A 24,249-nucleotide genomic window follows, 5' to 3' on the forward strand; every position below is an offset into this window, starting at 1 on the left:
AATACACAATACTCTAACTTCAAAAAATGGTTCCCGGAAGAGACACTTTCAAGTCTGAAAGTAAATTATGAGACCTTTTTTATTTCATTTGAATAAAAAGTGAATTGTGTGTGATTTAGGGTGATCCTGTTATGAAGAAAACTAGTGTTTTTGAGCTACACCAGTATATGAAGACAATGGATCTTTCTACAGTGTTCCCTGAAACTTTCAAATTGACAACTTTGATTATTACTATACCAGCAACTAGTGCTTTGGTAGAAAGAGATTTTTCCTGCTTGAGAAAAATAAAAGATTACCTTCGCAGCACTCAGAATGAAGAAAGGCTCTCAGCCCTTGCTCTGACGAACATTGAGAGCAAACTTCTGCAGAAGCTACGTTCTCGACCTTCATTTAAGGATGATGTATTTGACGTATTCTCTCAGAAAAACAGGAAGATCCAGCAGATTTACAAGAAGTAGGCTGATAGTAAACGTGAGCTTATTAATTTTATTTTTACTGCATAGTTCTAAACTAAGTTTATTAAAACACTTTTCAGTGTGTCTATTATTTGTCGATGTTTTACTAGGTACGTAATATACTTGTAAATTTGTATTAGCAAGGAAGATATATGCATGTTTATACTACATGATACAATTGTATTCTATCAATAGTCTCTAAACACTCACCTTCATCTCAAACAGCACAAATAACTAAAATGCTCTCTCAATTAATATCACTCAATAAAAGAATTGTATTCCAATGGATACCATCCCATTGTGGAATCCTGGGAAACGAGAATGTGGATGCTTTAGCAAAGAAGGGCAGCACTGCTACTTACCAACCTGTTACTAAATCTACGTATTACTCTGTGAAAAGATTTATTAAATCTACATACTTAGACTTCACAAACAAAATTTGATAACACAATCTCAAGGGAAAAAATGGAACTCTCTGCATCAAAATCCACAGTTAATTCTCGATTTACCACGAAAATCGTCTGTAGCTGCATTTAGATTGGCAATAGGCCATGATTGTTTGGCCAAACACCTGCATAGAATTGGAATATATCAGTCCCCTAATTGTCCATTGTGCAACTCAAACCAAGAAATGGATTCGGAACACCTCAAAATCTGTGCTTCAGTGGCTGGTCATGATAATATCTTTGAAAAATATTGGAGTGCAAGAGGTCAAATGACTTTATTGTCAAACGCCTGGCATTAGAAAACAACAACAACAACAATTGTATTCGGTATATATGCTATGCTGGATACAGATATGGGAAATTCCATTTTCAAACTATATTAACTGGGTTACATACCCCAGTCTGAAAAGCAGGCTACGCCACTGCATACTACAACTTATGAATTATTCATAAGCACAATGAAAAAACATTAAACACATTTTATTTAACTAATGATTTGTGATCAGACTTTTTTTTTTTTGTTAAGTTTATTTATACACGCTTTAACATTCACGGTCATCTCGCGTGTTTTAGTATCTGTGGGTATATAAGTAAGCCGCTTTTACTATTCCTGTTTCTATTGTTGTGTTGTAGATAGTTTGTGTGTAGGCAACTGACTCAAATTTTCGATTAATGTTTATGATATTGGTGATTGAGGTGGTGATGAATCATGGTATGCAAATTTTCAATCCAGCCCTTGTGACTAAGTGAAACTATGAAAAACACCAGTCAGATTGGTCGGCCATGGGGTTTGAACCTGGGATCTCCTGAATGCGAGTCTCAAATGCTACTACCTGAGCCAACTCGTTCGGTAACATCAGACTTGTTCCACAAGTCATCTGATCTTCAATTCAATGGACGAGCAGCCAACTTTTCTCCCAGCCTTCTAGACTATATCAGACTTACATATGTAATTACTAACTATCGACCACTGTAACAGAGGCAGTTGTGACAACATTAAATAAGTGAAGCAATTCTGCGTAATTTCGTTATTCACGACTATTCAAGTCTTTTAAATTCGTTACTTTCGTTACCAATTGCTTAAATAGTTATTTTTAGTTACATTTGTTAGCAGTAGACGGCCTGTTATTTTTGGGCCTATCTGAACACAATGGTATTTTTAAGAATGATGAAAACTCTTATCAAAACTTGCTTTGAAAGAAAAGTAAAATCAGGTCATACGTCAGAGTTTAACAAGTGAAAGAAGCCTGTCCCTGAATGAGAGACCTCCAGGCAAAATTTACCCATTGCTTGTCGTCGTCTATATTAGAATTCACTTCTATTCATCATCCTTAGCTATCATTTCACCATCAAGGTAATCTTTCAACATATAGTATATAAAGAGCTTCTCTGATAAAGTGGCAACAATAGACTACAGAGTACATAAAAAATCTAAGCCACTGTATACACTAACACTACCAGTTATATCTTCATATGTGCAGTACGTTTTGGCACTTTTGATTACCAGCAGTTACAATAACTATCTCTTGAATCAGCAACTGTTTCATTTTACATTAAATTTCTGTTCATTACGACGTTAAAAATTCATACCTTCAGCTACAGTCTGTTTCAAAAGGTGTTGATCCATTGAAAGAGAGTGATGTACATGGGCTGCTGCTTTCTCATAATCTTCATTTCGAAGAGCAGTCTGCATTCCGTCACTATACAGCTGAAGATCTGAACTCTCTGCTGGCACTCTGACACCTTACTCTTTAGAACACATGTAATATAGGATTAAAACAATAATACTTTATAGCATACAGTAATGCAACAGCATATTGTGAAAAAAGTTCCATTAAAAACTACACAATGAAAAATAATCATAAGATTTTACAGTAACATAACAGTATAGTGAGACAGAAGTCGCATTAAAAACTACACACAATTTTTTCCTTCCCTTTTTAAATTTTCTTTCTCTTCCAACCATTCCATATTTCAAACCTAACCTTGATGGTTACATTTGATTTTAACCACTCAAAGTAATTCAAGAAATAATGAACAAAATGTACATTAAATATTACTGCCAATATATAGAAAACTTCGATCTGTGATTATTACAAAAATAGCCCATTATCACTATTATATCAAAATGAAAAAAAGATCATTAGCCATAATATCCAACTACTGAAGATAAGAAAGGAAATATGCTGACCTGCATAAATGAAATTTCAAGATGGAGGGAGCACTTTAGCGAAATGCTAAATTGTTCACCCCCAAACAAGTTTATTAAATATCAAGCACAAAACAACGACCAAGATACTGAAGGCCCAGACTTGACGGATATAAATCTATTAAAAATTTAAAACAATAAAACTTATGAAAGGAAATTATCATATATTATTATCCCCATTCATAAAAAAGAGAGATGACAACTTTCAGAATTTCTATCACTGTGTAACGAAATATATGAGAAAGGCAAATGGCCTCAAGATTTCACGGAGGCAGTGATGCTGCCAGTATCAAAGAAAAATAATGCCCAAAAATGTAATGAGTTCAGGACTATCAACTTGATATCGCACTCGGCAAAGATTCTCCTGCGAATACTGAATCGATGTTTATATTCTAAGAGGAAGGAAAGTTGAAAGAGGAAAAATTTGGCTTCAGGAAAGGAAAAGGTACGAGAAATGTAACTGGACTGCAATTAGCAAGACATATCTGGAAAAAAAGTAAAGAGACGTATGTAATATCTGTGGTGGTAGAAAAGGTTTTAATAAAGTGCACTAGAATAAATTTATGCAAATCGTGAAGAAAATTGGTGTGATTAGGAAAGAGAGGAGGCTATTAAGTAATCCTTGTATGAAACAGCAAGTCAAAGTTAGACTAGGTCAAGAAATGTCATAGGGAAGTGCAGTAAGGACAAGGAAGCTCTTCATCACCTTCCTGTTTAACATCTACTTGGAGGATTTAGAGAAGAATTATTTTCAGAAGGGGTGATAGTAGGAGGAAGAATAAAGTGCATAAGATTTGATGACATGGCGTTGTTAGTAGAAAAAGAAGATGATAATAAGGAATATGCTAATGGAGCTAAATGAGAGCTGAGAGCAGTATGGGATGAAGATAACGAAGACCATGGTTACTGGTAGAAAAATAAAGGTGATAAATGTGCGAATTCGAAATGAGTCAGTAACACGTAGACAGCTTCAGATACTTGGTATAGGAACATGAGCTGTTGCCAGGAAGTCAAAAGGAGAATAGCAATGACAAAGGAAGTTTCTAATAGAAAAAGGAGCATTTTCTACGAAACTTTGGAAGAAGAACTATGAGACCAGTGAAGAGTTTTGTGTGGAATGTGACTTTGTATGAGACAGCAGACAAAATAAGAAATGAAGCAGAGCTAGAAAGAATAGGTGAAGAAACAATAATGCTGAAACTGGACAGGAAATTAAAGAGAAATTGGCTACATCATACATGCACGCATGCAAAGATGTGTAATAAAAGGGTTTTAAAACACACTACATTAATTGATTTCCAATATACACTATTCTCTCTTTGTCCATAGATCTTTCAGCACTCTCTTACAGATGGGAGCTCTCCAGTTCCTTCAGTATTGTCTTCATTTCTTCTCCCTCGTCCTTATTTAAACTGTTCGATAATCAGCTCTTATCCACCTTTCATACCATAGTCATCCCTTATCCATCCTTTATACAAATTCAAATGTTAAATCACTTATAACTGTAATCTCTCTGTTTAAAATCATCACTCACCCTGGCAATATCTAGCCGACGCACTTTAGCACTAACATTCTCTGCCAGAGTTGAAGTAAATGTTACCATCTCAGCAAGTTTCTGGGCATCAGAATGCACGATCTGAAGATTTGGCAATACTTTGGTAATGCCACGAAGTTTTGCTTCTAGGTGACACTGTCTCGAAAGAAGGGTCTCCAGTCCATTATTAATTTCATCCTGTAATAATTTACATAACAGTAGATTATTCTTTATCATTTCCGTATTATTTCAGATACCCTGAGTTAGGAATTTGATTAAATAAGAACAATTAATATAATTGTTCATTTAAGAGTTCCAGAAATTTACATTTTAAATTTTCATACTAGGACCCTATTGTATTACGTACAAAATCAAATAAAGTGTTAATTACAAAAGAGAAAAAAAAAATCTATCATTTTAATTACGTGGTAATGAAACAACATGCGAATCTGCAATACATATTCAGAAGGTACACACATATTTAAGACAAAATATAATTTGAATGAGCATTAATTTATTATCCAAAATTAACCTTGATCCTTACATTTAAAGCTGTGCACATAATGATAGGCCCTAATGGACAACAGGAACAAAACAATTACTCTGATCCTCCAGGTTTCAAGCAGAGAAGTTTGTTAGCTCAAAATAAACTTCATGGAAAGTGGTGGCGGCAGTGGAAAGAGAGAATGACGCTGAAACTGCCTTCTGAAGGATACATTGGAAGGAATGATGAACAGGAGAAGAGTTTGGGTCAGAAGAAGATATCAGATGATAGATGACATTAAGATATATGGATCATATGCGGAGACTGAAAGGAAGGCAAAAAATAGAAAAGATTGGAGAATGTTGGATTTGCAGTGAAAGATCTGCCCTTGGGCAGAACGCTATGAATGAATTGGTTGTTATGCAAGTCCAATTTTTCAGGTAAAGCTCCCTGTGAAGCAGACGTCAATAATTTCAAGCAAAAAATTGTTCCGGGGCCAGGTATCGATCCTGGGACCTCTGGTTGAATGTACCAGCGCTCCACCACCTGACCTACCCAGGAACTCCACCCGACACAGTCTCAATTTTTCTCCTTATATCCACACAACTCGAGTCTGAAAAGATGCCAGAAACCCACATCGAGTGTACACAAATTCTGTGCAATTTACAATTGTGGTTTTCTGTTAAGGTACCTACAGTAACGTATATAGGCCTATTATGCAAGTCTAGTTTTTCAGGTAAAGTTCCCTGTGAAGCAGACTGAACAAATGCAAGGGAAAAATTGTTCCGGGGCTGGGTATCGAATTGTTATTGCGTAGGAGTGCATCTGTTAGACGAATTCTTTCCATAGCCTAATATAAGAAAAAACTGTATTTGAGGTGGATGAAATGGAAACATAGTTCTGCCAGTGCTCATCGTGGTTTGTTATAATTATCTGCCACTTTGGCGAAGATTTCCCAAAGCTCGATTTGGTGAAACGAGCATTGAGGGACTTCCGTCGATTTTAGCAAGACTTCTGACTTCTGTTGCATTCAAATAATTATAAAATGCGATAATTTGGTCCAGGGAGGATCCGTTTTTGGTGCAAAGATAATTCGTTTGGCATGTTTCTTAATTGAAATTAACCTAAGTGGGTCAGTGTCTATTCCAAAATCGGCGGAAGTCCCTCAACGCTCGTTTAACCCTCGATTTATGTATGTGAATGCTGAACTTGTAAAATCATTTGTTAACCTATTCACGTAGACGCAATAAATGAAAATAATCATAACCTTAAAACTTACAGACATGTGTATTCTAGTTTCTATTATAGGTGGAATAGCTTTTTTAATAGACAAATCAATACAGATATTACAGACATCTACAATTACAATTACCAATTACACAAAAACTTTTCAGGCAATCCAAATTGAACTAGACATCATTCTGGTAATAGGGATATATAATGCATCGTATAACTATGTGTCTTGGATCTTTTGGGAACACCATTTTGATCTAACACATCCAAATCTATAATAATCCTGGGAGATTTTAATCTTAAACAATCTCTGCAGATACTCAGGCCTTTCGAAAATACAAATTTTTAGAATACTTTGAACTCCATAACCTCAACTTAGTAAATGAAGATACTCCTACTAGATTAAGACTTCCACATCAAGAGGATAGTTCCCCAGACTTGACATTTATTTCCAGCAAACTACTACCCCTAACGACTTGGAGCATATCACCTGATACGATGGGCAGTGATCATTTTATAGTACAGATTCAGATTGCTCAATTCCAACAATGACATGGATATAGGAAAATTCAAATTAATCCGCAAACGCTTCAAGAGGAACTAGATTCACCCAGACATCACCCGATAGCCCAAGAGAAAGATATGACGAAATTCCTTGCTATATTCAAACAGATATTGGATAAACATACTAGTGCTCCATCTTCCCCAACCAAGGAAAATTTCAAAGCTCGAATGAAACCACCCTGGTGGAACAAAGAGATTATGATGCATATAAATAATAGAAAGATAGTATGTAAACAATTTATGAAGCATAAAATACTTTCCAATTTTACTAAATATAAGCAAAGCAACGCCAGGGTTAAACAAAGCATCAAACAAACCAAAACCAGATCATGGAAAACGTACGCTTCCAACGTATATAGTCCATACTACAGAACATCCATATGATAAAACGTCCGTAAGGTCAAAATGTCCATACGGTGAAAATATCCATACAGTGAAAATGTCCATGTACTGAATGTCCATCCAACAGAAAGCCCATATGATAAAATGTTCATAAGGTCAAAATGTCCATATGACAGAAAGCCCATATGATAAAACGTCCGTAAGGTCAAAATGTCCATAGTGTTAAACGTCCATAATGTCTGAATTGAAAAGAACACAATCAATTTTATTCTGTAACTCGCACAAATAAGTTATTAATCATCGGAAACCAGAGCCCCACTTTTAAGATGGTATCCAATACTTTTAAGGTATATGAGAATTTTCTCCATTTTCTTTGTATCTGTTGTAGTTTCTCATAATTTGGAGAATTTGTCTTTGATTCGTCAAATACGTTTCATTCACCGGCTCTTTAATTAGTGTATGCCCTCCCCCCTCTTGCTTGCAATATTTGTGCCCAAATTTCATTTTCTTCGCTCTTTAGGCATGTATAAATCGCCAAATGGATGAATAATGTACAGCCACGCGTTGAAGATGACTGTGCCAGCCTTCTATCACATTGTTTGTGTGCGGCATGATTCACGATATCTCCCGTGCACTGTGAACAATTGTGCAAACCACTGGGGCGCACACTTCAAAGTCCCATCACAAATTAGCATATTACACTGAGACAGAACCCTTAGGGAATCATCATAAGAAAATATTAAAACTCTATTTTCGTCATCCTAGCCTGAGCTAAACAACAGAAACTGTTGACCCCTTGCCGTAAGGTCATAAGGAGCTGTTACGACTAAATCATTCAGCGCTGTTGGATTGGGACGCCGCTCGTGGATTTGTATACGGTTTATCGTTCTTTTCAAACTTCTGCGCTCAAGCATCTTTTGTGCTACCTCCTCCACAGGAGAACCGAGAGTTGCTACCAAAATAGTTGATGGAGTTTCATTTGGCATTGCTCTTGCTCTTGCCTTAATACTGTTCAAGATGGGCTTTACTTCTATACCTGCTTCATCAGCACTATATAAATGCTTATCTGTGCCATCCTGCAAAACCCAAATGTTATCTAGGTTGCTGTTGATCCTCATGAATACCATACGAGACAAAACTACAGTTTCTTTCTAAATACTCCCAAATGCCACACACTGCTGGATTAAAACACAGCAGAAATTTTGGACTCAAAATATATAATGCATTAATTAGAGCTTACCTTGAGCTAAGTACACTTAACACACATAGATTTAAGAAACAAATCAGATTAATTATTTAATTGTTTAAGCTAATTGAGTTAAAAATTGATATCTTACATTTATGTACTTTTGTATTTTCTATTTGTATATAGACCCTATTATTACATGCAAATACAGCTGTAGCATGGATCAGGAAGCAAAATCTCCACTTAATTGCAACCGATGTAGCCAAAGCATGTGATAATGTTAACTTACAACTTCTAGTTCCCACATTAGAATACTTCAAGATTCCACAAAAGTTAAATCAATTAATCATTAACCTTAAGTGTAACAGGAAAATCAGTTTCCATCCAAGATACCAAAATACTAGTAACCGAATTTCTAACTCCGGTTTACCACAAGGATCATCTCTTAGCCCCATTTTATTTACAATATATACTCATACTCTGTTCCAGTTAAGCCTTCAGATAGCCAGACTTACAATGTTTGCTGATGACATTTTTATAACAGCCCGGATACCATTAAGAAATAATACAATAGCTTTGCACTTACTACAAGATGACATAACCACTATCTGCACCGCAATCCAAGATATTGGCCTACAAATTAATCACAGAAAATCTCAACATATAATAATTTCTAAAAATCATAAGAGACATCCTAATGTAAACAGCTTTAAAATATCCAACCAAGCCATCCCCATACAACAAAGTATAAAAATTTTGGGGATTACCATGGAATCTAACCTCAAGATGAATGAACATTTCTCTACTATTAACCTCAAACTTCAACAGAGAGTGAAATTATTCAAATGCATTGTGCATAGGAAGTGGGGGTGTCACTCGAATCAATTGCAATGTTTATATAACAACATCTTCCGCAGTGTAACAGAGTATACATTACCAATACTACCATTATCAATAAACAAACAAATCACAAACAGGATGGAGATCTTAAATTATCAAGTGGCGAAGAAAATAATTGGTGTGAATGGAAAACCAAACAAAAAACATACACTTCAAGAAATAGCATACGTCCCGCTTTACATCTGACAACAAATTATGGCACATAAATTTTTTAATTCGATTTTAAACAATTGTTCGCACTGTTATACAATAAAAATGAAAGGATTGATGACCCTGCACACTCACAACCCTCACAATATCAACCTGACTCTTCCTACAGTGTATCACCCCTTTCAAGAATATACTCAAAGTCTCTCATACCAAATATTTCCGAGATATCTTATATATTCTGTCGCTTACAAAATATTGACAGCCCCAATTTAGCACGACCTAGTGTCCTTCCAGAAGGGAGAGGTTCAGTCACCACAGCTATTTCAAGAATGGATTGACAATGAGAAGCAACAGAATCCGAATGTAGTTATTATATTCACTGATGGTTCAAAAACAAAAACAGGCGTTGGAGCTGCATGGCTCAGTTGGACTGATAACACTCATGCCAAATTCAAAACTTCCCCCCAACAGTTCTAGTTATACAGCCGAACTCTCAGCCATCTGTCAAGCTCTTATTCCTTTAATAAAAACTAAAAATAATCACATAATAATGGCCTCGGATTCTAAAAGTGTACTCAGCAGAATTACCAAGTGACATACACACAAAATAAACATGGCTAGAAATAAACATCAAGCAAACCATATTTAAAGTGAATCAAGGGAACTCACTCAAATTAATCTGGATACCAGGACATGCCGGAATACAGGGAAACGAGATGGTGGATGGTCTTGCAAAGGACGCAATAAACATGTCAAATAACAACATATTAAACATCACCTTACAGGATCTTACACAGAACAAACTCTGATACACCATAATATACAAAGTCGCCCATGGTATTGTGATTATAAAGGACACCGCCCCCCATCACTTTTATCAGTACTATAAAACTAAGATGCAGCCATACGCCTTACTACTTACACAAGATTGCTCTTTCAAATTTACCTTTGTGTACATGTCAACAAGAACAAGGAGACATTAATCATATATTCCTTCAGTGTGGACGATTTAAACAAGCCATCGACAAATTAACAATACAACTTGGAAAGATTTTAGGATATGGTCCATGGAAACCACCAGGAATGCTATTTGAACGTGAGGAAACAATAGGAGGACTATTATATCAACACATGAAAACATGTAAAATGAAAACTTACTCACACATCGCAGTATTGATGGCATAACCATACATTGCAATAACTGAACAAACGCCAAAATCTTCGAACAAAGAGAATATGACGTCCAAAAAGATGACGAAGAAGAAAATTTTCCACTTTCAAAACAGTGTGTGCAGGTTTACGGGATTCATCATCTTGTACTGTGGTCATTTTAAATGTATATTCTGCTGTGTGTCAGTGGCGGACAGTACGTTTGAAAGTTGAGGAGGCCAAGACGTGACTGATGAGAGTTTGCATTACATTTATTAAACTATAAGGCCTGTAATGTACCTCATTACTAAGCACAGAACTTATAGGTTTTAAGATACTAAAATTAGGTTTTCCAATTTAATTTTTAGGATTGTAAATCTCATGTTTAGGAATTTATATGATTTTACGGGGGAAAAATAAACAACATACTGTTAATATACAGGGTTAATCAAAAGTCTGGGAATATATAAATATCTTCCATATGCTTGATTTTAGATTACTATTGGTGTTACCATTATTTCTAAGAAAAATGCTCTACCAATGACACATTCGATTCTAGCCCTCACCTATCTCAAAAGCCGCCATTTTGAATGCAACTTTGAAATTTTAAATGGAAAGAGGGTCATGTAGGTACTCAAAATCATGTGAACTATTCTGAGAAAAACAATAGTGCAATTCGTTTTGAGATATCTCTAATCATTTTCAAGTTATTTAAAGATACCATAACTGTAATAATGACACAAACATTAGTTACTGCATCTACAGATATTTTGTAACATGGTACAGTACTGAGGAGGCTTTGGAAAAGGTGTTTTCATGCAATTCTGGTAATTAACTTTTCCTGCTTTACTGTTTGATTAACCTGTGACAGTTTCAATGCACTGCTGTGATTATTTGAAGCTTTCCTGTAACAAATTTCTTGATTTTCGTGATGACATTATCGAAAGAGGAAAGAATTGATAACATTCTTCATTCTGGTAGGTTAAGTCACAGAAACGTTTTAGCAGACAGGACGAACAGTTCCCTGGACATTGGATTGGTCGATGTGGACCAGTAGAATGGCCGGCCAGGTCTCCAGATTTAACACCGCTTGATTTTTTTCTTTTGGGGTTACATAAAGAGCTTGATATATGAAGAGAAAATTGAGAATGTGGAACATTTAAAGAACAGTATCATTGAAGCCTGTGCTAAAGTCACCCTGGAAATGCTACATAGACAATAGAGTTGGGTCGATTCGTTCACGAATAATAAAGAATCGTTCCCATTCAATCTGAACTCCATCTTCTCATTTTACAGTGGGGCATCTTTTGTTTTCCTTTCTGTAAGTTTAATGCTGTAATTGAGGGAGTACCATTCAAAATTTGCTAAATGCATAATTTTAGATCAAGAAAAATAAGAAAATAATATATCACAGTAAACATGATTAATAGCATTACCTTTTAATATAAGTTTGCAAATATATATTATTTTCTGTTACAACACAAATTGTTAATAGATTTGTTCAATTAGTTTAGCAGATAATGATCTTTCAATTGTACAATAAGCTGGGTTTGCAGCGGAGTTTCTATAAAGCAAAAATAAAATAAACTTTACAACAGTAGGCTATGTTTTACTGAAATATAATGTGGTTAATTGTTATACTTTTTTCATAAAACAATAGCTACTATTTTTAACACAAGAAAGATTGAACCGATCATTCTGACCAGTAAGTGTTCTTTAAGGCTTTACAAATTGCACGCGATTTTATTTATCGATTTAATTACTTTTATACAATTTTCGGTTTTAAACTTAAAATGAAATCTCTAACACGAATTTTGAAGGGATTTATAAATGTTTTTAACTGTAATTGACGCGACAGTTCATTTTGATCGATAAGAGCTACTGTTGTTGTTTTTTTTTTTTCTTTGTTGGTAATTCTACAGCATCTATTAATGCTTCATGGTTGTGCTGGCCGATGGAGTTACTTGTCAAAAATGTGACGCTGAAACGTGTGTTCAGGTTACTGCCCAGCGACAGCCCTGATGTATTTTATGTTTTTGATAATTGGCTAATTAATATTAACCTGGCACACTCACAATCACACTCACATTCAAAGAAATTTCTTCTTCAAGAAAAATTCACTGAGAGCCGAGCCTGGGAATCGAACAGGGACCTCCAGATCTGGAAGCCAGCATGCTGACCAACAGACCACGGAGGCAGTCACTGTTGTTGTAATGTCTAAATATGTAATAATGAGATTATTAAAATTTCCTAATTTTATTTTGTATCAATGAACAAATAAGTAAATAAATAAACAGAATGAACGGAAGATACGAAAGGAACAAAAAAACAAATAAACAAATACATAAATAAACAAAAATAAATAATTAAGTGAGTGAGTGAGTGAGTGAACAAACCCAATGTTGGAATAAGTGCGTGTAAAACATGTTTATTTCAGTTACAGAAAAATATGTTTTCTTCATCGATTAATAACACTGCAGAAAGACTTTCTTAAAACATGCATTCTTATTTGTCATTTCATTGGATACATTCTGATACAGGGTATTGCTACTATCTTCATATATTACGCAAGTTTTGCAGCGGAGCCTAACACTTATACAGCTTTTTATGTGGGAGTATGATAGAATTTGATATCCATAATTAGTACATTTAGTAAAGTGTGTCCCAGAAAGCAGATAAGCCTCAGGCTGCAGTTCAAACCTTCGGGTCCCTCCTGCGTACAAGAGAAAAAAGTCCCATAATACCTGATATGGTACATAACTCAATTTCATCAGAAAGTACATTAAGCAGATTTTGAACTGGACGCCCTCCATTTTTCTTGTCTGTTCTGGATAATTTTTTCATTAATGTAAAATACTTTCCCCACTCCTACTCTAGTAAATATATCGTTCTTGCATTGATTCTAAGGAAGGAAGTCTATTTATCGTCACTTCCTTGGTGTCTATAAGCAACAGGAAGTAAGTAGGTTTAATTTACTTTCATTCATTCTTCTGCCGACAACTGAAATTTACAGAAAAAATTGCAATTATCACATTTATTAATATTGGTCAAAACATTTACATAAATATTATTATTAACAGCTAACAGACCAAGTTATGTCATTCATTTATTCATTCATTCTTGTGCTGACGACTGAAATTAATATAAACATTACATTTATTACAGTTATTAATATTAGGGCAAAATTTCGATGAATATAATCAGGATTTATTTCTTTGCTTATTTCAAAGTCCTTTTTCACAGCTAACTGGATCCTTCATAATAACTGACCTGTTTCTCCACAAGGAACTCTCTTTCTTGTTACTCAAACTATCAGCTACATAACTTTCCTCAATTCTAGATGTCTCCCATCCTCCATATCTCTTAAGTGCTAAAATATCCACACCTCTGTTTGCCAAGAACGTAGCTGAGTTCTTATAAATGAATGGCCTGTATACAGTTTAGGATTTTCCAAATTTAAAAAAGCTGCTACCTTGCTAGGAATTGTAGAAAGAGTACTCCTCTCAACTTGATGTTTGTAACATTGTCCTTTGTTACATCGCATAAACAACCGCGAATTGTTATTCCCAATCTTTGACCTAATCATAATGTACTGTACTTGATAACGATTTGTAAACCACAAACACCATTTTTACTAGAAGTAATTGTGAATCTACGGGACATAATCATTTTTAGAATCCTCAATACTCACGATAATAACATCAGCATTCACCTCAACATCTTTCAGTCTCAATCATAACAATTCTTCACAGCCACATGCTCCACCAATTTCCACAACTGCCACTCCTTTCACTAATAAGTATCTGTCATCAGGAGCATCTGTAAGGAATTCAAACACTAGATTTGTTCAGTTTGTACGCGTTATTCTTTCGTCTCAACAAAGCTTTCAGTTTACAGTAGCTATTTTGACATGTCAATATTATCCCCAGTAAAAAGATTTGCCTTTAACATGGAATATTCACGCCAGGAACTAGCCGCTGAGTTTCCTATTTCTGACTTTTCAAAGAAATATGCTAACAAAGAGGTTTCACAAATAATCGTCTCCTGAACACTGCGCCATTCCTTAAACATTTTGTATGAATGTTCATATTGTTTTTTTCATTTCTGTGGCAGTAAAAATTCACAAGCAGTTCTTTAAGATTCTCCAACATCACCTAAAATCATTTTTAAAGACTACAATACATTTTTCAAAATGCCTGCCACACTTATTTATGTATAAACTGTTTTGCAACTTCAACAACTAACGGACTAGAAGGTCCAGGGCTCGATTCCTGGTGGTGACGGAATTTTCTCGTTATCAAACTTCCAGAACAGCCCCGAGGTTCAACCAGCTTCCTGTCAAATTGAGATGGTCGGGGCGTGGTGCCGATCACACCACCTCATTCTAGTGCTGAGGTCAAGAAAGCATGGGCCTCCACCTCCATGCTCCCCAAGTATCTTCATGGCATGTGAAGGGGATACCATTTCTAAAACAACAATGTAATAAAACAAAAAAACAATATTAAATTTGTTAAATCTTTACCAGATTTTGAAAAACCCCATAAGTTATGTGAAACATTTTCAAACATGAATATTGAGTCATATTCTCTTTCAAAAATATTTTTGGATACAGAAATATTCGTTGTGTTTTTACTAACATTTTCCATTCATATAGTCCAATTCTTAACTCATGCATTTTTTTAAACAGTTTTTTGTGTTTCCCCAATATATATATATATATATATATATATATATATATATATATATATATATATGCAATAAGGGGAAAACAAAGAATTGTACGCACATCAAAAAGCAATTCTATGATACTTTTGTCATGTTCCTAAATATGCGAATACACATAAATCAACTAAAAAATTGCATTAATTCTAAAATACACGTCTCCCAAAATGTTGTTGTTCATGTCCAAATATGTGTTACTGCGAAATTCTGTGTAATCATGTTGTCAATATTGTATGTTAGATGTTATGGAAAGAAAAATATTTTAATTTCTAAAATATATGTCTCTCAATGTTACACAATGACTTCTCGCGAAATTATACTGTATCTTTCTCTATTCTGTATATAAAATAAAAAAATATATGAGTAATATGACCTGAATTTGTGAGATAATAATAATTTCTCAAGTCATATTTTGAAAAAACCGGATATGATGTAAACAGGCATACAGGAGTAAAAAATTTTCCAATATACATTTAATTATATACGTATAAGGAAGATTTTAACAGAAAAATTAGCAACTTCTGGAGAAGAATGGAGAGTATGAAATGGATAGACAGCATAAGAAATTAAGCTGTAAGGAAAGAATGATGCTGAAACTGATCAGAAAGAGTGAAAGGAATTGGTTGGGTCACTGGCTGAGAAGAAACTGCCTACTGAAAGATGCACTGGAAGGAATGGTGAATGGGAGAAGAGTTTGGGCAGGAGAAGATATAATATGATAGACGACATTAAGATATATGGATCATATGCAGAAACAAAGAGGAAGACAGAAAGTAGGAAAGATTGAAGAAAGCTGAGTTTGCAGTGAAAGACCTGTCCATGAGCAGAACACTAAATGAATGAATAAATATTGATTCTTGGTACGACCAATAGTGAGAGAAATTTTTGCTCACGATGACACCCCAACGGGTTAAGACTGAAAACAAAGTAATTCCTGGTTGAGTGTTAGAGAAGGCCGTATGGCCTTAACTCTGCCAGGTTAAATAAATCATTATTATTATTATTATTATTATTATTATTATTATTATTATTATTATTATATATATCGTCAGCCGTCTCTGAATTTCAAGTAAAAGCACATATAGACATAAAATTACGTAAAATTTATGTCAGCACAGCTTCAGATCAATGTACAGATCTTATTATTATTTTATATCTCTGTACAAGATCACATTTACAGTGGGGAGGAAAGGAGACTGCAGAAAGTTTATAATGTTTTTTTAATAGGCTGACGTCCAAGAATAAGACAAGCCACTTGAAATTTAACGGTCACTGACAGGCAGAGATAAAATATAACATCTGCAGAACATTGAGTCAACACTTAGTGGGCTTGTAGGTACCGAGGAGTGTGTTTTTGTTTTGCTGAACTTCAAGACAATGCTAACTCATTTAAAGTTTGTGTGACTGTAGCCTGCATATATTTTCGTTTAGTTTTACTTTGTGTATATTTTGATTTCTTCTATTATTTTATTTGTACTCCTGGTGGTGGGTGTGGAAGAGAAGTTCTGTTGGCCTTAAATACACCAGAAAAATAAATAAATAAATATATATATATATATATATATATATATATATATATACATATTAATTAAAAAAACAGTTGGATGTAAGGCCCTGATGAAATGTTTTCCTTTAGGCGTCTGATGTACAACTGTTTTCATTTGAGTTGACCCTGACAGGCATTTGGCTAAGAAGTTTATTAATTCATGTAAGGAATGCTATGTAAAGATTCATCTTTATTGACGAGAAAAGATTAGTAAAGGCAATTTATTCGTTTTGTTTGTCTATAGTTGAGTTTCCAAGATTTCTGAAAAGTCTAAACAGTTTACTTAAAAATGGAAGCAAAAAGGTGCTTTCAGCTAGTAGAGCTCTACCTTCATGTACAAGAAAACTTAGTAAAAACAATTCATTCTGGTTGTCTATAATTGAGTTAACGAGATTTCTGCGAAGTTTAACAACCAGTTTAATGCAAAACAGAAGCAAAGAAGGAAAACTCAGACAACATAAGGTGCTTTCAGCTAGTACAAATTAAAAGTTACATTATTTTGTTCTGTTATAAAATAAAATGAATTACTGTACTAAAGGACACTAAAGGATTCCAGAATGGACATATTTTCGTTGAAATTATTGAATTTTCCAAAAATGTAAGCTTCGAAAATAGAAATGGAACATACATCTTGATTACACAACTTTTAACACTATATCACTTTGGAATATATATTATATGTCTTTCTCATGTTAAATTTTACAGTACCTGGTTAACATATTTCGGCCTGCTATTGGCCTCTTCAGAACTGGTTGTTGCTGGTCTTGGCGGCTTTTGTTTTTTTTCCTGTGGGGGTATGTTTGTGTAGTGTAATGTGGAGTCAAAGAGTATGTGTGTTCTGAAATTGAGTTGTGCATTGAGAATTTCATTTGGATGTGTTTTTGTGTGTCTGTATATTTCGTATTGTTCTAGTGTATTTAGTTTCTGGCTTTTTGGTCGGATGTGTAGAATTTCCAAGTCTGTGTTGATGTCTCTGATATGCAGAACACATCACAAATGCTAACCACACCTACAGAGACATCAACACTGACATCGAAATTCTACACATCCAACCAAAAAGTCAGAAACTAAACACACTAGAACAATACGAAATATACAGACACACAAAAACACATCCAAATGAAATTCTCAACACACAACTCAATTTCAGAACACACATCCTCTTTGACTCCACATTACACTACACAAACACACCCCCACAGGGAAAAAAACAAAAGGCGCCAAGACCAGCAACAACCAGTTCTGAAGATGGTCAATAGCAGGCCGAAACATGTTAACCAGGTACGGTAAATTTAACACGAGAAAGACATATAATACATATTCCGAAGAAATGCAATGTTAATTATCAATTAGTTGTGTCATGAGTAAGGGGCGTCTCTCTCATCATTCATCGCTTAATGATATCATTACAAGAGCATTAACATCCTCAGGGGTTCCATCCATCTTAGAACCTTCCAGGATCAGCTGTTCAGATGGCAAAAGACCCGATGGTCTGATTCTAGTCTCATGGTGTGTAGGCAAATCTTTAATTTGGGATTCCACATGTGTGGATACACTGGCCCCTTTTCATCTGTCTTCAACCTCTAAGACACCAGGATCTGCAGCAGAAAGCACTGCTATCAATAAACATCATAAATATAAACATTTTACAGATAATTATATTTTTATCCCTTTTGCGGTTGAAACATTTGGATCACTGTATAGTGAAGCCGAAGCTCTTATCTCCACCACAGCCAGAAGTTTAGTGCAGCTTTTTGGGGATCATCGAAGCAGTCAATATCTACATCAGCGCATTGGTATCGCCATTCAGTGTGGTAATGCAACAAGTATTCTTGCATCCTTCCCTAAGTCCCCTTATTTAGATGAAATTTTATTTTTTAATTAATCAATTTATATCAATACACCATATTTTATTTTATTATACTTTCATTCTGTATACTGAAAATTTATGTAATCAGTTAATTAATATGATTTAATAATAATAATAATAATAATGATTTATTTATTTATACTAGTATTAGCCAATATGTTGACTGTATATACCTCTAACTTAAGTTTCAAAAGTAGCAATATTATTTTTTGTGTAACTATAATTGAAATGTATTTTTATTTAAATAAAATTATGTATTATCAACATTAGTTTTAGAAATAATTACTAGGGAAATAGACATTTATTGGAATTATCCAATATCGAATTAACCTATTTGTACTGTATTATAATTTGAAAAAGTTTCCAATCTTACCGACTCTATATTTTCTATCAGTACCGGTACGTTAATTAGCACATGACTGACATAAATTTACATTGAGGACCCAAAAGGATACATACAAGAGGTAGAAAAGCTTAAACAAAATCTAGAAATACCAAGTGAAAAGGAAAACTTGATGTCTCGATATAATCCACTTAATAACTTCAAAGTAGACTGTTGCCTTGATCTTGATGAAGTCTTCAACAAAAAAGATATAAATCCAGAAGTAGCAAAAGCCATTGCCCTACAAACAATTAATAGAAAATATCCACAAAAGGACTGATAGTACATTTACACTGATGGATCTCTCATGGATTAAATGAAGTAGCTGGAGCAGGAGCTACTTGTCAATACTTTTCTCTTTATAAAAATGTTGGCAAGTACACAACAAATTTTGATGGCGAAGTTGAAGTCATTTACATATACATCACTTCAAAATGTATTTGTTTGGCTAAACCAGTACAAAAACATAGTCATCCTGTCTGACTCCAAAACTGCAATCCAGTCCATCAGCTCAACTACATCCCCTAAAATGGAAAAAGTAAAAGAAATTCATTGCATGGTAAAACAAATTCAAATGCCAAATAAAAAAGTGGTCTTCCAATGGATCCCGGTTCACTGTGGACTGAACGGTAACGAGAAAGCAGATATGTTAGCAAAGAAAGGAACTTATATCAACTTAAAAACAAATTTAAAGTTCCCATATGAATAAATAAAACGAGTCATAAAAAGAATAAGTAACAGCCAACAGGCAAAACATCAAAATTCAAAATGGAAAGAATCATTTAAAGACCCAAAACTAATTCCTGATCTACCTCGAAAATCTACCGTGGCCATGTTTAGATTGATTACTGGTCATGATTGCCTCAGTAAACACCTCCATCGTATTGGAGTACTGAATTCACCTAAATGCTTACTGTGCGCCAGAGAAGAGGACATGGAGATGGAGCACCTGGCTAATTGTGAAACTCTTAGGACATTTGTGGATCTTCCATCAAAATATTGGGAAGCAAGAAGGATGATGACTTCATTGTTAAATCCAGAGCATTACACACACGTACGCACATGCGAACGCGCGCACGCACGCACGCACGCACGCACGCACACACACACACACAAAAAAAATGTATTGTGATAAAAAAAAGGTGAAATTTCAACTGTCTACTTTCACTTGTTCCAGAGAAAATGGGACACATGCAAAGAAATTTAATTTTTTTAAAACCATATACACAAATGAACACGTGGGAAGAACTATATTTCCTTAACTGCACATTAAGGTTCATCTTCTCTAATTTAATGTAATATTTAATCTTCCTCAATTTGGTGAGGTTGCCAAAGACAAAGAATGTTAAACAGTAACATTTAAGATGACATTAAAATGTCTTACAAGAAATTTGTTTACAATAAACTAAAATTTACAGTAGATAATATTTCACATAATGAAAATTTGCAGTAAAATAAAAAATACAGATAAAATATAATGAGAAAATTCAATTTGAATTGAAATACAAGTGTTGCCGTAAAATCTGCAGAGAACCCTTCAAAGCTATCATAGAAATGATATGAAAACGCTGCCAATATAGTACAGAATGAAGTTTCTGGTAGAAAATTAATAAAAGAAGAGAAAGAAGATCTCTAAGCCAAAGAGTTTTGAAGTTAATCCTCTCGGAAAAAGTAAAGATTTGTGACTTTTATACTGATAAAAATCATGTAACATGAATGCAATACATAACTGCATCATAAAATGTAGGGTCATATCAATTTCTTCAGAAAAGTTAAAGATATGCTTTAAAAACAAAATATGGAAATGACAATATTTAAATTCCCTTGCAGCCAGTTGACTACATTTAAAATCAGGTCGAAAGTTCTCAACCCAAGTACTATCAATTTTCTTATCTACAGTTTCTACCCACTGATGCTAGCTCCATTTTTTCATTCTCTATGGAATTTGCATTCATCACTCGATGCGTAACAATGTCATCTTCAACTATGCAAATGACGTATTGGACCGCCATTATGGGTTTTGATTTCATTTAAAGCAAGCAAAGATAGCACTTTACGGAGAGTACGTGTATTGAGGAGCTCGGTTCGATTTCCATGGGACAACTAAGATAACCTCTTCCCATTGAGGTAAGCTTTCTAAGTTATGGTATGATTCCTGCTTGAAAACTGCAACAATAAGTAGAGAATAAAAACATTTACGTTTTGTAGCGTCAGTGACGATTCTAGGATTAAATGTATATATTGGGGACTGATAATTAGCCTCAATTGTCTAAAAACACTACCGAACGTGAGATGCAATTTCAAAATTACTGGAGACAATGAGGTTTTATAGTTTTCATACACTACATTGTTTTACGACTATCTTCCTTAGTAATAAATACAAACAATATAAATCGTACAATGCTACACTTCTGAATGTTTGGAATTCTGTGAATCGTAAATTGTATTTAAATAGTATTTTAAATGTGGATTATACTGCAAAATGTAGGCCTACACAAAGTCACGAAAACAGGGAACAATAAGAACATGGAACATCAATAATAATAATTATCATTATTATAATATAATCGTAATATTACAAAATAAATATTAATAATAATTATTCATATAATTAATACTATTAATATCTAAAAATAAATATAATATTTATGAGTTCCATATCTGAATTCTCTTCGTATTTATCCATGAAAATAAATTACCGAAATAGGTAAAATGCAGAAATTTGTAGCCTCTTTAAAGAACATATTCATCCCACCCAACAGAACAATTAAGTTCTAGATTTTATATAATTTACTTACTTACGGCTTTTAACGAACCTGGACATTCACTGTTGCCCTCACATAAGCCCGCCATCGGTCCCTTTCCTGAGCAAGATTAATCTAGTCTCTACAATCATATCCCACTTCCCTCAAATCCATTTTAATATCATCCTCCCATCTACGTCTCGGCCTCCCCAAAAGTCTTTTTCTCTTCGGTCTCTATGCATTGTGGATTCGCCCATAATTGCTACATGCCCTGCCCATCTCAAATGTCTGGATTTAATGTTCCTAATTATGTCTGGTGAAAAATACAATGCCTGGAGTTCTACGTCGTGTAACTTCCTCCATTCTCCTGTAACTTCATCCTTCTTAGCCCCAAATATTTTATTTTATATAATTATGTGTGTTAATTATTAAAATTAAAATATATTAACATTTATACATCGTAAAAAGATTATTTGTTTTTTTGTTGTTTTTTTTTTTTATTTTTTTAAAGATATTACGAAAGTTCATAGTAGGCCTACATACTGTTTATAGTGAATGTGCACTTTAAACTAAATTGAAAATGCATTATTAACAGTGAAGTTCACGTGTGACTTACACAACATTGGAAACACTTAATAGACATTGTTTGCAAAAAATATGCCAGGAAATGTATTTTATGATTCAAAATCTTGTAGAAATGCAATTATTATACATCAGAGTTGTAGATGTAATAATAATAATAATAATAATAATAATAATAATAATAATAATAATAATAATAATCTGTGGTGCTACAGCCCATGAAGGGTCTAGACCGACCAGCCGGCTGCTGGCCACACGCCCACATGCTGAAGCGCAAGTGGATGATCAGAATGGAGGTATCATGTGGTTAGCACGATGATCCTCCCAGCCGTTATAGCTGGCTTTCGCAACCAGATTTCACTCCTACTGTAGCTCTCCAAGTGCATCACGATGCTGGGTGGGCACCGGTCCCATACACTGGCCGAAATTTTATGACAAAATTTCTTCCCCCATGAGGACTCAAACCAGCGCGCATTCCGTAACGCGAGTCCTAGGCAGGATGTCTTAGACCACGATGCCACGGCGCAGGACTGTACATATTATATTTTGAAAAATTTACATCACACATGAGGTAAGCTAATTATAATATTTTTCATAGTGTGATTTACACGACAATGAAAGACAAAGAGAATGCATTCCCTACTATAATTTCACAATTCCTGCTCTTTTATTTTCATTAAAATTATGAGAGGTGGATAAGATTTTCAGCAATGATGAACTGAATTGCAATGGAAAGGAAATTAAATTTTGAATATTATTTTAGCGCTTATTCAGCAAAATATGTTGTGACTTACACGACAGGTATATTGTGACTTACATGACTTGTCAAGGTACTTACAAACATAATATTCTCAACCTTCTGTATGTTTCTGTGTCCATAAACAAAGAATAAAAGAAATGAAGAGAATACAATCACATCTTTGTGCAACATAACAAGCTAATATAAAGCATAACTCCATACTATATAGTGGAAACTAATGACTTTTCATGCCATATAAAGTGTAACTCCATGCAATATAACACAACTTATGACTTTTCTTGCAACATTTACATATCACCTAGCCTAAAATTATTCTTGAAATCAAAATTGAAAGAATTTTTAAGCCTGTTATCAAAACTTGGCTGTGGTAGTACTGCTTTAATTTTTTTTTTCTCTTCGACTATACTCATCTCATCATCCTTCACTGGCCGTTGAAATTTAGAAGTTTCTGCATCATATCTTAAGAATGTAACTTGAATTTATTTTCATTTTCAAATTTATTCACCACATTTCCTGCAAAGTATTTCACAGTTTTCTTTCCAGAGAATGGTACCAAAATCCAGCCCCCTATGTTCACTCATTTCTTAAACTCTCCCGGTGTCAGTGAAATGCTAATACCAGTACTATCACTGCTGCACTTACTGGTATATTTAGCTGCTGGACAGAGAACACCTTCTTTAAAATCAAATAACCTTTTTGGCGCTCCGTGTGCTATAACAGAATATTTAATTCTGCATTTTGATACAGAGTGAAAGTAATGATAATTTCTAGTATCAGAGATAGTGCAGATTTCCTTCCCGTTGTGATTCCACTTCCTTAGTTTTTCTGATTTGTTTGAATTGATATCACTTGCACTGCAGTATCTTTGTGCATAACTGCCGTGTACAGTCAGCAAATTGCTCAGCAGTTTCAGGATCAATTGTTCTGGCACAGATAGCTTCTCATATCCGTCATTCTACCATATCACCTAACCCATCTATTGGCCCCTTTC

General features: G+C 34.3%; 1 protein-coding gene across 3 annotated transcripts in view; it reads right to left on the reverse strand.

Moving 5' to 3' along the window:
- The window catches only part of LOC138693824 (conserved oligomeric Golgi complex subunit 4-like), a 103,785-nt gene that overhangs the window by 49,089 nt on the left and 30,447 nt on the right, over positions 1-24,249 (reverse strand). Inside the window, exons 3-5 of one of the 3 annotated variants that reach the window (XM_069817655.1) lie at positions 14,344-14,471; positions 4,645-4,842; positions 2,492-2,650 (exon numbers count right to left, since the gene is read on the reverse strand). Coding sequence is in view for 1 of the 3 variants with exons in the window: in XM_069817656.1 (XP_069673757.1) it covers positions 2,492-2,594 (103 nt within the window). In the remaining 2 variants the exon portion in view is untranslated. Of the gene's footprint in view, positions 1-2,491; positions 2,651-4,644; positions 4,843-14,343; positions 15,004-24,249 lie in introns of those variants that run through there. The other 2 variants (XM_069817656.1, XM_069817657.1) reach the window with 2 other exon arrangements.

This window comes from Periplaneta americana, unplaced genomic scaffold (assembly GCF_040183065.1).
Source record: "Periplaneta americana isolate PAMFEO1 unplaced genomic scaffold, P.americana_PAMFEO1_priV1 scaffold_22, whole genome shotgun sequence".
Taxonomy (NCBI): Eukaryota; Metazoa; Arthropoda; class Insecta; order Blattodea; family Blattidae; genus Periplaneta; species Periplaneta americana.